This window comes from Argiope bruennichi, chromosome 2, assembly GCF_947563725.1.
Source record: "Argiope bruennichi chromosome 2, qqArgBrue1.1, whole genome shotgun sequence".
Lineage (NCBI taxonomy): Eukaryota > Metazoa > Arthropoda > Arachnida > Araneae > Araneidae > Argiope > Argiope bruennichi.
Window position 1 is genome coordinate 116,817,373 of NC_079152.1, and position 15,587 is coordinate 116,832,959.

Genomic DNA, 15,587 nt, shown 5'->3' on the forward strand with positions numbered 1-15,587 from the left:
TCATTTTTTCACCTTTTTTACCTCACTCCAGATCTTGAAATTCTTAAAAATAAGGCGTTGTTTTTAAGAATACTATTTTTTTCTATACTTATATGTATGGGGATATTTTAACCATCTGATTTCCTTGGTTGTTTTTTATTTCTTATACCAACAAATTCTGCTGAGAACAATTACTTCACAACATTCCTGCCTCCAAATTCATTATTTAAGAAATTTTGTACGAACTGTTCTTGAACTTCTAGAAAAACTTTCTAATTCGGGTGTCTTCCAAACCATCTTGCGTCGGACATGCGGGATAGACGCCGGCCTTTCGTCTGACGAGCTAACGAGTTCACTTTTTGGACAAGACCAACTTTTATGTGGAGCGATACGCGTGAGAAGAACCCGCACTTCCTTCAGCCAGAGATGATTAACTCGATGAATTCGAGCCGTTTATCTGCAACATGGTGCTGCCGTTGGACAAGAAGGTAATACATGTCAGACCCTTTTTTTTTTTTTTTTTTCTTTCTTCCACTCTCTGTATGACACTATACTGTCTATTAAACTTGTGTTGCTTCGTTCTTTTTTTCTTCAACCCCATCCTGTAAGATAGGATGAGTTTCATTCGTGTGTTCATTCTGAAAGATGAGCAGGCAGATTTTTTTTTATCTGAAATATAAGCTTTAAATCATATCAGGCCCTGCTCATTAAATTGTTATATGAATTAGTAACACGGACGTGTTTATTGCAAACATGTTGAGGCAGACATATGAGTAAGATATATTACAGTATTGCTCAAATCATCATTTGAATGTAGGTCTTAGTAAATATTCTGATTAAAAATTTATTTTAAAAAATAAGCCTCTGATTCGAATAAATGCTTTCATTTTAAAATCTAAGATATCTTTAAATATTTTTTTTTTAAGACTAACATTATTGCTTTGAATTATTTTCGAATTTTTTCAAACAGATATTTGAATTTCATTGCAAAAATACAAATATTAATTTTTTAAGTTTAATTGATTTCATAAATTTAAAGTTTCAGTTCAACTTGATTGCTTGAAAATATCATTTTATTTAATATTTAAAATTGTATTTCTATCCTTCCATGTTGCACATTATTTGATTCACTGATTTAGACTATGTAAAGTGATCTAAGTTTATATTTTACTCGATATTTGTTTCAGGATGTCAAAGATAGAAAATTTCCAATGAAATTTTGAATGAATCATATAACTGTAAGATTACATGCAAGAACTAATATTCAATAGCTCAATTCTTCTTTTTATTATTCTTACATTTTTTTTTTCTTTTTTTTGGTTAAAATTACCAACATCAAAATTTAAGCTTTCCTGTCTGTGTTCAAAGAGAGAAAAACTTGACTTTAAAAATTATTAATAAAAACAAAGATTTTTTTCTCTTTTTTTTATCGTCTTTAGTAATAAAAATTTCTTTTATTATAAAAAATGAATTATAACAAAAAATGAATTATTATAAAAGATGAATTATTTAATTAATGGCTAGGTGCATTTTAATAATATCTTTTGTGTATTTGCGAGCAAAATTTCAAGTACTAATAACGTGGTAAAAGGTTACATTATATAAAATCTACAATTTTTTTTATTACATCAGCTACGAGGTGCAAATGTTGTATGTCATAAAATATGAATATATTTAATATGAGCAACTGACGCATTCTAACGCCATTTTCTAAGCGCACATTTTTTTATGTAGATAAAATGTGCAAATAAAATATATTAAAATAATAAAAATGTTCCTTAAAATAAAAAGTATACTAAACAAAAATTGTCTTATTTACTGAAACTGTATTCTTAATTTAAATGAGAATATCTGTCAGATTAAACAATTTTTCTAATCTTCTGGCTTAACGACACACACAAAAAAAGAACCTCTATAAGTTTTATAAGTTACTGAAAACTTATTCCTTCTTTTAAGTTATTGTTGATTTTTAAAGGTTGAGACAAAATTTGATTGAATTTAACGATTGGCAATTCGAATACAAATATCTATAATATTCTTATTCAGTAAGAATAACAAAATTTAAAGTAAAATCTTTGTCATTAGTAGAAATAGTATTTTTAATTTTCAAAAACTGATTACTTATTGAATTAGAAGAAACCTTTATCTTTCGCAGAGCTCAAAGTATTTCGGAATTTCATTTTTATTTACGAGTGTATGCAGCTGAACTTTTTAAATTTTGAATATAAGGCATTATTTTAACTGCTCTTTTTTACATTTAAAATTATCTTAATTAATAAGCTCATTTCTTTTCTTAAAGAGACAAAGCTTATTTGTGACATTATTCCTGAGCAATTGTGGAAAGTATTTAATTCGTATTTATTTATCTCAATAATTAAAGGACGCAGTTTTTATTTAATGGTTTGGAATTTTTATATAAAGAATTGTTTGAAATATCGAGATGATATTCTAAATTGAATCACATTTTCTTTTATGATAAATACACAGTTTTTGCTTTAAGAACTGTGCAGTATTTGCTTATCTAGAATTTTTAAAGATAAATTAATCATTTTATTTTATAATAAATTTATAAAAAAAAAATATTTTTCCACTGTAGCAAAATTTGTTGATTTTTCTCACTTATTCACTGTCACTTGAATGTGGACAAAAAAAAAAAAAACGAATTAAATTAACGATGCACTTTTTGTAATATTAAATATTTTGTCCTTTTCAATATCAAACGGACAGTTAAAACCGTATCAGAAAATTGATTATCAACTATTAGAAAGCTGAAAATCGCTTATCAGATAAGACTTTGTACGAGGAATTCAAGTTTTTTTCAATCTCTTTCACACTGTTCATTTGCTTTTCATCATGTATGTGCGTTAAAAAGAGAGAGGGAGAAAGAAAAAAAAAGAATAAAGAAATTGCTCGATCAAATTAAATCAGATACGCCTCTTGTACTATTAAACGATTTGGCCTTTTCAGTGCACAGACGATAACCCTTTCTTCTTCGATGGCACATTCATTCAAGACTCTCGAAAAAACGAGCAGGTGGTTGGCTATCTGGGGTCAAAGTTCAACCGCAGCACGTGTTGCAGTGCTTAGCACCAATCGATCGATTCATTATGCTAAACCAAATAGAACATTTAGAAAGCGAGGGTGCAAGTTGCTCCTTTTTATCTGCCAGTTATCTTGCAGCCTACACATAGGCCGTCATCGTCACCAGGCCGTCCATCACACCAGTTGATCTGAAGAAATAAAAGCCCATCGCATACCATCAACTGCTGCAGCTCTCGGTTTATCAGCCCCGCTCTTTCATCCATTAGCCTGATAGGAGAGAGTGTTACTTGGGCAACGCAACAAATATTAGCTGGATAACCGCCTCCGCTTCTGTTATTATCTATCAGGAGATACTTCTGTCTGTCATCAGGGTGTCCACGGTTTTACTGATATATGCTGGATCGCTCGATTCATTTTGTTGAGGAATGATGATTTCTTGCTGAAGCTCCACCCCTTCAGAATGTGATTAAGTTAGTAATTGAGAGATTTGGGCATTTGTTTGGCTTTTATTTTTATCGGAGTGTATGAATGTTCTTGGAAGTAGGGCTAAACTCGGAAGACTTTCACTGACATCTAAAATGCCGCTTGCAAGTGATGAAACGCTATCGCAGCATTTCTCGGTAAGCTTATTCACTTGATTGGTTCATTTACTCGACTGATAAGCTTAATTAGTAACGATGACTGAAGATTGTAAAGACGTCGTCGATATTTACCAAATGCATTTTGATTGGCCAACTAGAAAAAAAGAATTCTTTATGCGATTTATTATGTGATGATAGTGAATAAAAATTTAAACCAAGAAAATATGTGTCCGTGAATTGCTTATTCAACAGTAGAATATATTTTATTTCAAATTAATGGAACTCATTAAGGGTGAAGAGTTAAAGCAATGTTTTGATGTTTTTTGATGAGAACAGATAGATAAAAAAAACATTTTTTGGGGCTATATATTTAAATATTTTCTTACCAAAAGAGACAAGATGCATAATTTATAAAAAACTGTAAAAATTTTGAAAATATTTGAAATTATCATTGAAAATCATTACGATGAAATTTTTTTGTTAAGAATAATTACATGCTACTAGAATATAAAATTTGTCGAAGTTTTCTGTTGTTGAGGGTTTATTTGCAAACCGCGACTTAAGTATTTTCAATTAGTTAGTTAGTAATTCAATTAGTACTTTCATTTTCAATTAACAGTCGTCTATTCTTCCCTGTACATACACGATAAATTATTTTTTGAGATAATGCAATATTAGAATTGGTTAATAGTACCTGAAATAATCTCAAAAGGATATTTTGATCTTTTCTGCAAATGCTTTTTTTTTTTTTTTTTGTATCAGAGATGCAAATGTTTTTCATTTGTATAATTTGGTTCCTAATATAGTCATAAATTGGCGTTTGATTCTTCCCACTTTCATATAATTCTCTGGTTCACAGACTGGGGGATCTGAATATTTTTTTCTTTAATTTTCTAAAAAGCTATGAATCTGGCAGATGCATTTTTATTGAATATTATCAAAAAGTATTTTCTTTTTTTCTTTAGTTGTATAACTTTAAGGGAAAAGAAACATTAATCCCTTTCTAATAATGAAATTTTCATCCATGTAAATAAAGATTCATCCAAAATTTTTCATTAATTTACATGCATATATACACTATCCAATGAAATGCATTTAACTAGTAAAATAAGGGTAACAGGATAACAATAACTAACATGGTGTTTCATTACAAAGTTATCCAATCAGTTAAGTTATTTTAATGTTATTTAACCCGAAATTAATTGATTCAAATTATAAAATCGCAAATAAATAAAATGAAAAGTCAAAATTATAATACATGATATTATTGATAAACTGCTGACTTAGCTTTCATTGCCGACAGCTACGTGACTGCTTTTATTCTTCTGTTTGAACAAATTTTCAGCAAATTTAATTGAGCAATTTTTAGAAGATTTCAGACAATCACACAGTAATTTATGGCGATCAATTCTATTATTTCACCTTCTCTCTGTTATAAATTTTTTTGTAAAATTACGATAAGAAAGACGTTGGTAAAGATCTTCTTTTTCATCTGTCTAATAATGAATTTTGATTCATCTGATTTTTTACTCCTTTTTTTTTTTCTTGCTAATATCGTGACATACTTTTTATCTGATTAAAGCAATAACATATAAATGTTGCATATGGAGTGATGAAATTTAATTTTAGAAAGCAAGTAAAGAATTTAAATTTTTTAAACTAAGTTTGAAGTAAAATGTTATAAATTATTTAATATTTTTTTTTTATAATCAGAAAGAAAAATTCATCAATTTTTTTTGTAGAGAAATTTGAAATTTTCGTTTAAAGATATTTTACTAAGCCCATTTTTGATCAAGTGCCAAAGATCTGGGGGAAAAAAACAACATAGTTTATAAATTCAAATTCCAAAACAAGGAGGAAAATATATGAGATAATACAAAAAAAAAAAAAAAAAAAAAAAAAAGAAGTAAAGATATAAAGCATTTGTGCATACTTTCATGTTTAAATAAATTAAAATAAACTTTTCTCTCTTTTTTAAACAAATTTGGAGTAAAGAAATTAATTTGTTGATCTAATTGTTTCGAAGGAAAAAAAAAATGTTTTTTTCAAGTCATTTGCTTTTTATTCTGTGATGATACTAACAAGACACTATTTCAGTAGAAATATATATATATATATATATATATATATATATATATATATATATATATATATATATATATATATATATATATATATATATATATATATATATATATATATATATATATATATATATATATATATATTCTCAAAAAAATTATTTAAAAAAATATTTCAGAATGAATTCTGATATCCGTTTTGAGAACATAAGAACAAGCAATTCTGATACTGAATAGAAATAGCTCTGAATTATTAGTTATTCAGCGCTAAAATGTGCATTAAAATAATTATTTTATGTCTTTCAAGAGAGCTGATTCTTTTATATTAATGTACAAAAAATTTTATGAACTGTTCCATACATTTAAAAATAATTTATGTACATATACACATATACAGGATGTCTGAAAAACCTTGACCGCGGCTTTTATTCCTTAAATATTGATCATAGACATATACTGTAAATTACAAAGTTGTGTAAAAAAAGGTGCAAAATGAAATCGATTAAAAGTTTTAGGGGATTAAACTTTAAAAGATACAAAATTTAAATTTTTATACGGACCCCATACAAAAAAAAATTCCCAGTGTGTAAAATGTGCCCCATCCTCTAATAAGGTCATGTACAAAATTTCAGAATTTTATAATGAAAACTCTCAAAGATATGTTAAAACGAAGTTGGGAGTTGTTTATTAGTAAACTAATGATTATATTAGGGTGTTTAATAAATTAGAAAATGGATATTACTAAAAAATGTTACTAGCTGGGAAAAAAACTGATCTTTTAATTTTCTTGTTTAAGAAGTACAAAGAAAAAAATTTGCAAACATCACAAAATTCGAACTCGATATTTTAACGTATCTCTGCTCTCCAGACTTCACTGAATCAGAAAAAGCAAGTTTTTGAAATTATGTCTATCTATCTGTGCAAATGACAACTTAAACAAATTAAATTTGGTATATAGTCTTTACACCAAATGTGTAGATTTCTATTAAATTTTGAGGTTAATCCATTCTGAGGAAGTTTGACTATCCGAATTAATTAACAAAATAAAGGAAGCTAGATAGATATAATTTGACACGCTGATTTAACATCTAAATTGTTGATATATAAGAAATTTGAACCAAATCTATCGAGAGGTAGACCGTCTGTCAGTCTTCATTTTCATAAGCATGTGAACACAATAGCTCAAAAACAGAATGAATCAAATATATAAAATTGGTATATGATTTTATTATCACGATCGTAGAATTGTGTTAAATTTTGATTTTAATAAGTTGGAAAAAATTGCATCAAAAATGCACATTCAGTTTTTTGGTTCTTGCGTATTAACCGCATCTTAGTAATTGATAACCAAAAATCGTCCTCTAATAAGTTCTTTCATAACTATTGTTCGTCATGGCATGCTTTTAATAATAAAAAGCACGTTTATCAGAAAGTAGATAAGAAAGCTTCTTGAAGTAAAATTTTTATTTTATTTTCGAATTTTTTAGTAAAATTGTAAGGAAGAGGTCTATTTCTCCTTGAATTTTTTTGTATACATCTTTATTTCTTTTTTATAATAAAGGATAATGGCATAACCATCTGATCTTGAGTAACTAAATTTGAAAATATTTCAAGGTTATATTTTGGAGGGTTAAAGTGCACACCCGAGGGAGATTAAAAAACAAATAATTATAATTTTATACAATTAAAAATTAAACGTTTTTCTACGGTAACTTTCGAAAATATTATATTATATGTTATTTCAAAATTTAAAAATGATACCACTTCAACTTTCATGTAATTCGTATTCTTAAATTTTGATAGTTTTAATTTTTTTTTTTTTCATAATTGTCAGCAAAAAATTGCATTGTTGAATGAATTTTAAACTGCTTAAATTGTTTCATCAAATATATATTGATGGCATTTCTCTCCACTGCTGATAATTATTTTTAAAAAACTGTTTTTTATGTGCTCAGTTTAAGAGAGGATAAAAAAAATTGAAGTTGCAATGCAGTGAAAGACAAAATACATTTGGATAACAGATGATGTGGACAAACAACGTCCCCTAAATAAGGGTCATTTTCCAAGCAAAACAATAGATAATCAAAAAGCGACTTTGCATTTTGGATCTCTCTGCTTTGGCCGTTTAGATCAACCTAACATTTTAGACCTATTTACAGTTTTCATGCAAAGAGCAAATGGCAAAATTCATTCATTTAGCTCATTGAAGTTTTTAGTTATCTAGTTTACAAATATGCAGATTGACAAATGGAAGATAAATTATCTGGTGGAGAAATAATGAATTCTTTGGCGAATATGTTTTAAAATTTGATAAAAATTAAGCATAATGAGCATAAATGAGTATAATATGAGTAGAAATGAGTATTTAGTATATTTTGAGTATAAATGAGTATATGAATATATTATGAATATAAATGAGCATATGAGTATAAATGAGTATATGAGTATATTATGAATATAAATGAGCATATGAGTATATGAGTATATTATGAATATAAATGAGCATATGAGTATATGAGTATATTATGAATATAAATGAGCATATGAGTATAAATGAGTATATGAATATATTATGAATATAAATGAGCATATGAGTATAAATGAGTATATGAGTATATTATGAATATAAATGAGCATATGAGTATAAATGAGTATATGAGTATATTATGAATATAAATGAGCATATGAGTATAAATGAGTATATGAGTATAAATGAGTATATGAGTATAAATGAGTATATTAGTATATTACGAGTATAAATGAATATATGAATATATTTTGAGTAAAAATGAGTATATGAGTATAAATGAGTATATTAGTATATTACGAGTATAAATGAATATATGAATATATTTTGAGTATATGAGTATAAATGAGTATATTAGTATATTACGAGTATAAATGAATATATGGATATATTTTGAGTAAAAATGCGTATATGACTGTATTATGATTATAAATGAGTATTATGAAATTGATTATCTATTTAAGATATCATAAGTCAGCCAAATAAATCAGTTTGGCTTCTTCTGCTTCTCAATTTTCGTTTTTCCCCAACACACGGACGGATGGACTGACATAATTCTAAATTTCTGATTTTTCGAAGTAAAGGAAATTTAATACATAGAAATTCATCAGAATCTTGTAGTTAAATTATTCATTATTCCATATAAATAAATATAGTCAGAGATTATGATTTTTTTTATTGAAATGGGATTAATAAGAAATAAAAATATTTATTTTATATTTATAATTGGTTCACAAATAATAAAAATAAAGTTTTGCCAAATTTGGACTGAATATGTTCGTCAGTCGACTACCCACTTATGTATAAAAGATCTGAATGAAAACTGTTTTGAAATTTGCCACAAACGAAACTGCTCGCAGCTCATTTTTCACACATATGTTACGTATTTATATGTGAAGTGATTAAAAAAAATTGAGAGAAAATATAGAGATCAATAATTCGAAAACGATCAAAAAGATATGAATAGAACTCGAATTTTCTTATTAAAGAATTAGAATTTTCGAGGAGAATAATTTAAAACTTAAATCACTAGATGATTCTGCAATTGTCCGAGCAGTGTATTATAAAAAATTAGACTTCGATCAAAGTGGCATCTTGTAATTTTTCAGTGCGCCATCTTCTAATTTGGAAATAAATTGTCAAACGAGTGATCGCATCTTTCGTTGCATTTAGCTGTCTTTCTAACGGTAGGATAGAAATGGGAAACAGAAATACTGCTTAATGCTGTGAGCAATTGAGAGGTGACTTTCAGAATGAAAGACGATATATCGAAATATTGAAATCCATTACACTGTACGAATCTACGGATTCAAACCTCGGATTCGAATCTTGGTGATTATCCACCAACATTCCATCTAACTCTTTTATACCCATATATTAGCTGTAACTGTAATATGTATCTGTGCATATATAAAAGCCATTATTAGCAATAACTTTCAGTACCCATTTCCTCATGTCGACATGAAATAAAAGTCTTTGCTTTGTTTTTAAAGTGTTTTCACCTTATCCATCATCTTATCCACCACAACACCACTCATTCCTCAGCGTTATGCATCTTCCCAAATACTGCAGAATCATTCATGATTTAAACTATGAAATATGCAATCAAAAAAGGCTGATTTACAAGTCCGACGTCTTGGACAAGTCTTTAGTGGAAAAATACCGGAACATAGAGGTGGCAGACAGCTCATTAGCTATTCTTTTTTGCTCAGATTTCCCCCTAGAAGACGGTGGGAAATAGGTACATAACCGAAGGCATAATTGCAAGTTCCATTAAATGTCTTCCAAACTGCACATTCAAGCTGTGACATTTAATATCTACGTTTGTACGATAAAAATTATATGAAAATACAGAGTTTAAATTCCAATTTGGTATTTAAAAATTCAGGTTCATTTCAAACTTTCCTGTCCAAAACACATTCTCCTATCTTCATTTGATTGCGATAAAATTGCTTCAGACTTTTTAAACATCCTGTATAATTTGAAGGGGGAAAAAAATTCAAATATCACCTTTAAAAGAATAAAACTCACCTTACGTAATTTTTATGATCAAGAAACGTAGTAAAGAATGCTTAGTTTAAATAGAAATCTTTCTTTTTTTTTTAAAAAAAAATTGTTTATCAGTTATCGGAAACTAAAAATGTTCGAATTTCGTGCAAAGAGATAATTTCCAAGGTGACAAAGGAAAAGCGTGGGATGAAATAAACCACCTTATCGAACATCGTCATTCACTCGAAATTCTTGTCGGACCTTAATATCCTCGAATTTCTTTTGTTAAATTTTATCTTCTATTTCTACGCAATTTTTCGTGTGATTCTTTACGTTAAAAAAAAAAAAAAAAAAAAACGGATTTCCTCCTTTATAGATTGTTAATTTACATAGCGTTTGAAGATTTTCCTTTAATCTTTATTATGATAGCATTTACTGAAGATTAAATTTGTTTACACATTATTTATTTCTCAAAGAAGAGTTCAGAAAAATCACATTGATTCAATGATTTCAAAATTCGCTTATATAACATCTGATGATAGTTTTTATTGAATAAAATTTAATTAGAGCCGTAGTTTCACGGAACTGTTTTGGTAAAGAAAGTTTATTCCTTCTAGATCTTGTATATTCCTTCTATTCTAGATCTTATATCCTTCTTTTACTCATATTTTTTTTTCTTCTATTAAATAGAAATTGGATTGTGTTAGAATTTCAGATGTTAAATGTACTATTAGCTCATAAGATAATGTACAATAATTCCATGACGTTCAATATTTTGAATGTCCAACAATTTCGTGAACAATATATTTTTCAGTATTTTGTGCTTTATATATATAAGAAATTGTAGAGGCCAACTTAAAAAAAAAAGTTGAAGAACATACAAAAGATTTAAGTACAAGTACAATTGAAACTGTTGCTTTCAATTTTTCTATAGAGAGTTATCTAGTTTGCAATTAAAAAATGTTTATTCAAAGCATGTATTTTATAATTGAAAAAATATATAATTTATTGTATAATTAAGAAATAATATTTTATATTATCAAGGCATTTATTTTATTACTTCAGAATCAGTATTTCAGAAACGTTTTAATAAAATGGATAATTCTGTTTAGCCCAATCGTAGAATATGCCTCCAGAAGGTTTATTTGCGATTTTATTTTGAACTAGCCGCCTTTCTATATTAATGATAGCTAAATATTTTATGTAATTTGGTCTCTTAATAGCTTTTTCTGCAAAATATATTTAAGCTTCAAATTTTAATAGTTATCTAATTCAGTCCAACTATTATGTAGGCCTTAAACAGTTGTGTTCATTGTACTACTTCTCGTTCTCTTTAATTTTCAGTGTTCCATCAAAATTTCAACTTTAAATTAGAGTGGAAATATTAAAATACAGTTAATATAAAAACATTCTTTTACTGAAACCTTTATCTTTTTCTTTAATTTGAAAATTGAAAGCAGAGTCGTTCAGCATTGAAGTTGCATGTGCACTGCAGAATCATTTTCGTAGTTTATATAATACCTTAAGGAATTCTTCAACAAAAAGTTCTCAGATTCATCATAAAATTCAGTTTTTAGTTTTACTCTCAAAATATTTAAATGATGTAAATAAAAATATTTTATTTTATTTCAGTCAATAAATGTAGTTATGAAAAAATTATGAAGCTTAAATTTTACACAGTCCTTTTGCCCTAAGGAATCCTATTCTGCGAAATATTCTTGACATTTCAATTTTTAAATAAATAAATAAATGTTTCTGCCTTCTGCGATCAAATTTGACCGATTTATGAAATTTTTTTATATATCAATTTTTGAACAAACAACATTTTCATAATTATTGGCCAATCACTGTCGAGAAACTCTGGCAGAAGTTTGGTGTATCTACTTTGAGACAATCAATGAAGCCAGTTTTTACCGAACAGTGATATTAAAATTTCGCAAATTATTTAGTTTTAGTGAATGATTTATTTGATTGGAGTTCAACAATTTTTATTTAAAATATTGATGTCTCAAGAATATTTTGTTAAATATGATTCAAAGGGCAGAAGACCTATGTAAAAATTTAAAATTCGTAATTCATCGGAACATTTATTCACTGAACTTACATAAAATATAATTATTTAGCTTATTTAGACCATTTTGTTAGCATATGTATGCCCTATATTAGTTGATGGATGCTGATTAGAGTGATTATCCTATATTTATTAAATCATGTTTGCCTTAAATTAAACTATTTTATTGTATTAATAATATGGATATTGTAAAAGACCATAAAAAACTTTTCCTTCTTTTACTTTTTAGAAAATATCATATTTCAAATTTTTTTCTCCTCATACAGACACGTGCTGAAAATTACACTTTTATATATTTAATTTGCACTAATAGTTGAATTATTTTTTAATTTGAACTTCCGTTAGTGGGATGGCAACACGTTGATAAAAACTAATTTTTTGCCCATTGACATGCTTGTGCAGATTAAATATTATTTTTATTTTATCTGAAATATATTGTTGAAAAATATAATTAAAATATTTCTTTTAAAAATTCGTTAAAAATCGGAATTTAATTTATAGGTAAAAATATTGATGTCATTAAAAAGATAATTTTTTGAGCTTTAAATTGATGAAAAATCAATTTTGTACTGCAGTATGTTCGGAAGTTATAGCGGAAAACCTCCGAAATTTCGCTTAATTTTTAATTAATTAAAATTCTAATTAAAAATTTAAAAAATTTGCTAAGAGGTGCACATTCCCGGCTTTCAAGGTATGCACGTGCTAAATTTGGTAGCTGTAGGTCGAACGGCTTGGCCTGTAGAGCGCCAGCACACACAAACACATTGAGCTTTATTATAAGTATAGAATAGATGAAATCCTCGGTTTCAATAAGATACCGGTTTCGAGGCAGGAGGTTTCATCATCCGAAACCCGATTCCACTGAGGATATGTCGTATATATCAGTCTCTTGCACCTTAAAGCAACCTTGGCCAGGCAGCCAGCATGTTGGAGTAGAGGCACCAGCCCAGGTACCTTGCTTGTCATCTGACCTGAGTCAAAATTACGATATCCATCCCAAAACAGTCCTACTATTATTTGGAAACGAGAAGATAATATTAATAATTAAACTAAATTCACTCAGGAGAAAAAAAGGTGCTTTCGTAAATCTATTTTTATAATTGTTTTTTCTATAATAAGCTAGAATTCGCAAATAAAAATTAATGAAATATTCTCAACGTTAAAATAAAATGATCAAAACTAAATTTCATTTTGAATCTAGGGCGGGTGGATGTTATTATAATATTAATATTCATTAATTATTATCAAATTAATAGCAATAATTTAACTACCTCAATCAACTTTGATGAACTGCATCTTATCAACTGAAAAAAATATACGTATCCAATAAATATAGAGCATTCTAATAGTTAAGCATTACAAAGTGGCGAAACCAACCTGAAGTGAGAACTATCAAAATATTATTTTGCGATCTCTTTTGAAAATGAAGAGGGTGGAAGGTAGGTGACCATGACAATGTTCCTAGGACTTATAAGCTTTAAAAGGAAAAAAAAAAAAAAAAAAAAAAAAAAAAAGATGACAAAAGTGCATTAATTGCGGTTGGAAGATACTATCTATATATTATCCCATTGAAAATATACTGTGAAATAGAATTTCGAAAATTCAGTGTGATGACGAATTGGTGACTATTAATGAAAAATCTAGTAATCATGAATTTTTTATATAAAATAGAAATTGGACTTTGAAAATTGGAAAGTAGACGAAATCAGACTTCTGGTTGGGGCCAGAAAACTGATTGACCTGGTTTTTGCAATTTTTTTTATATAAATGTATTGATAATTGACATTTTTTTATATGAATTAACAAATAAAATATTGGTCAGCAGTGTTTATAAATTTAAATTATTTAAAGACAAAAAAGTAAAGTCATCTTTTAACTTTTGCATATATATACAAAATATGATGTGCTTTGTATTTATCCTCTTCATATATTTGAAGAGAATCGAATATGAATTTTGAATATCATCCCTTTGACTGATTGAATCCAAAATTTTAGAGCAACATTTTCATTTGAAGACCACATAATTTAATTTATTGGACTCCTTATCCATTTCCTTTGAAAAAGTCGATCAGTGGACAATCTATTAATCTGTTTGGATGAATTTCACTAAAAATTTGATGTTGATCAACACTAGCGGTGATAAATATATACCAATTTTTATCCATCTAATTCCTAGGGTATTTGAGTTATTGAATTAAAATACTTATAGGTGAACAATCAAGCCACCCATAAACAGATATTGTCCACAATTTAACACAAATTTACAGTATTGATTTTTAATTTGCATGCCAAATTTAATTGTCTAGCTCTTTCCATTTTGAGCTCTAATTATCTTAGAAATAGAAAAAAATATAACTCTGAAAAGCATCTTTACTAAAGAATATCCCCCCAGGGGGGGCACCTCGAAATGAGGATGAGATGCTTCCGGCATGGTGGTTGGATCTTGCCACCCTGGAGGGTACACTAATAGGTGGGGGATCTGGCTCCTCCCATCGATGACGGGACGTACTTCCTTCGGGGAGGGTTGTAGCGTGGCCGATAACGGCCCTTCGGACTCAACCACAGTTCCCGCCAATGTTGCTGTTGCGGCGGTCCGGTCATTCAGTTTTATGGTTTAAATCCGTGTGCCTTCTGGCGGGTCGGAGAGTTAGATGGTTGACTTACTAAAGAATATCAATTTTACAGCAATTGTTTCCGTGTGATGACTCTAATCTGAAGCATTTGATTTTTTTTGCATAAGTAAAAATTCAAGTCCAGGAAAGAAAATAATTAATCTGAAAATAAAAAATATAAATATAATCTTAAAAAATTTACAAATTTGCTTTCAAATTTTAATTTTTGGTATAGCTATTCGTAAACTTAAATACCAGAATTTCTAATTATTCTTTGAACTAGAAATCTACGAAAGACATTTAAAGCCAGAGATTATTGTGATAAAAGCCAAGTAAAGGATTACTGTAAGTTGAATTGCTTCTGCATTTATTGTATTTATGTTGTAAAGCTATTACTTTTGTTTGTATCATAGTAATATCACTTCTGTTGTAATACGAATGCTTGTATAATAATTACATTATATCAGTAGCAATTTTGTTTCAATTTTACAACAATACTAATACTTTTATTGTATTAGTATTGTTTCATATTTTTATTGCATTATTATAAAAAAATACTAATACATTTATTGTATTTATATTGTAGAATTAATGCTATTAGTGTCAATTTATTGCAACACTAAATATAATTGTATTGTAGTGCTTTTATTGAATTCCTATTGTGTTCTATTCTTTTTATTGTAATGTTAACGTTTTTATTGTAAT

General features: G+C 27.7%; 1 protein-coding gene across 1 annotated transcript in view; it reads left to right on the plus strand.

Annotated features, from left to right (window-relative positions):
• The first annotated feature begins 413 nt into the window (after positions 1-413).
• LOC129962007 (iroquois-class homeodomain protein irx-3-like) overlaps positions 414-15,587 on the plus strand; it is a 199,841-nt gene continuing 184,667 nt past the window's right edge. The window contains exon 1 of the mRNA XM_056075671.1: positions 414-467. Within this exon, the coding sequence (XP_055931646.1) occupies positions 444-467 (24 nt within the window). The 5' untranslated portion in view covers positions 414-443. The remainder of the gene's footprint in view (positions 468-15,587) is intronic.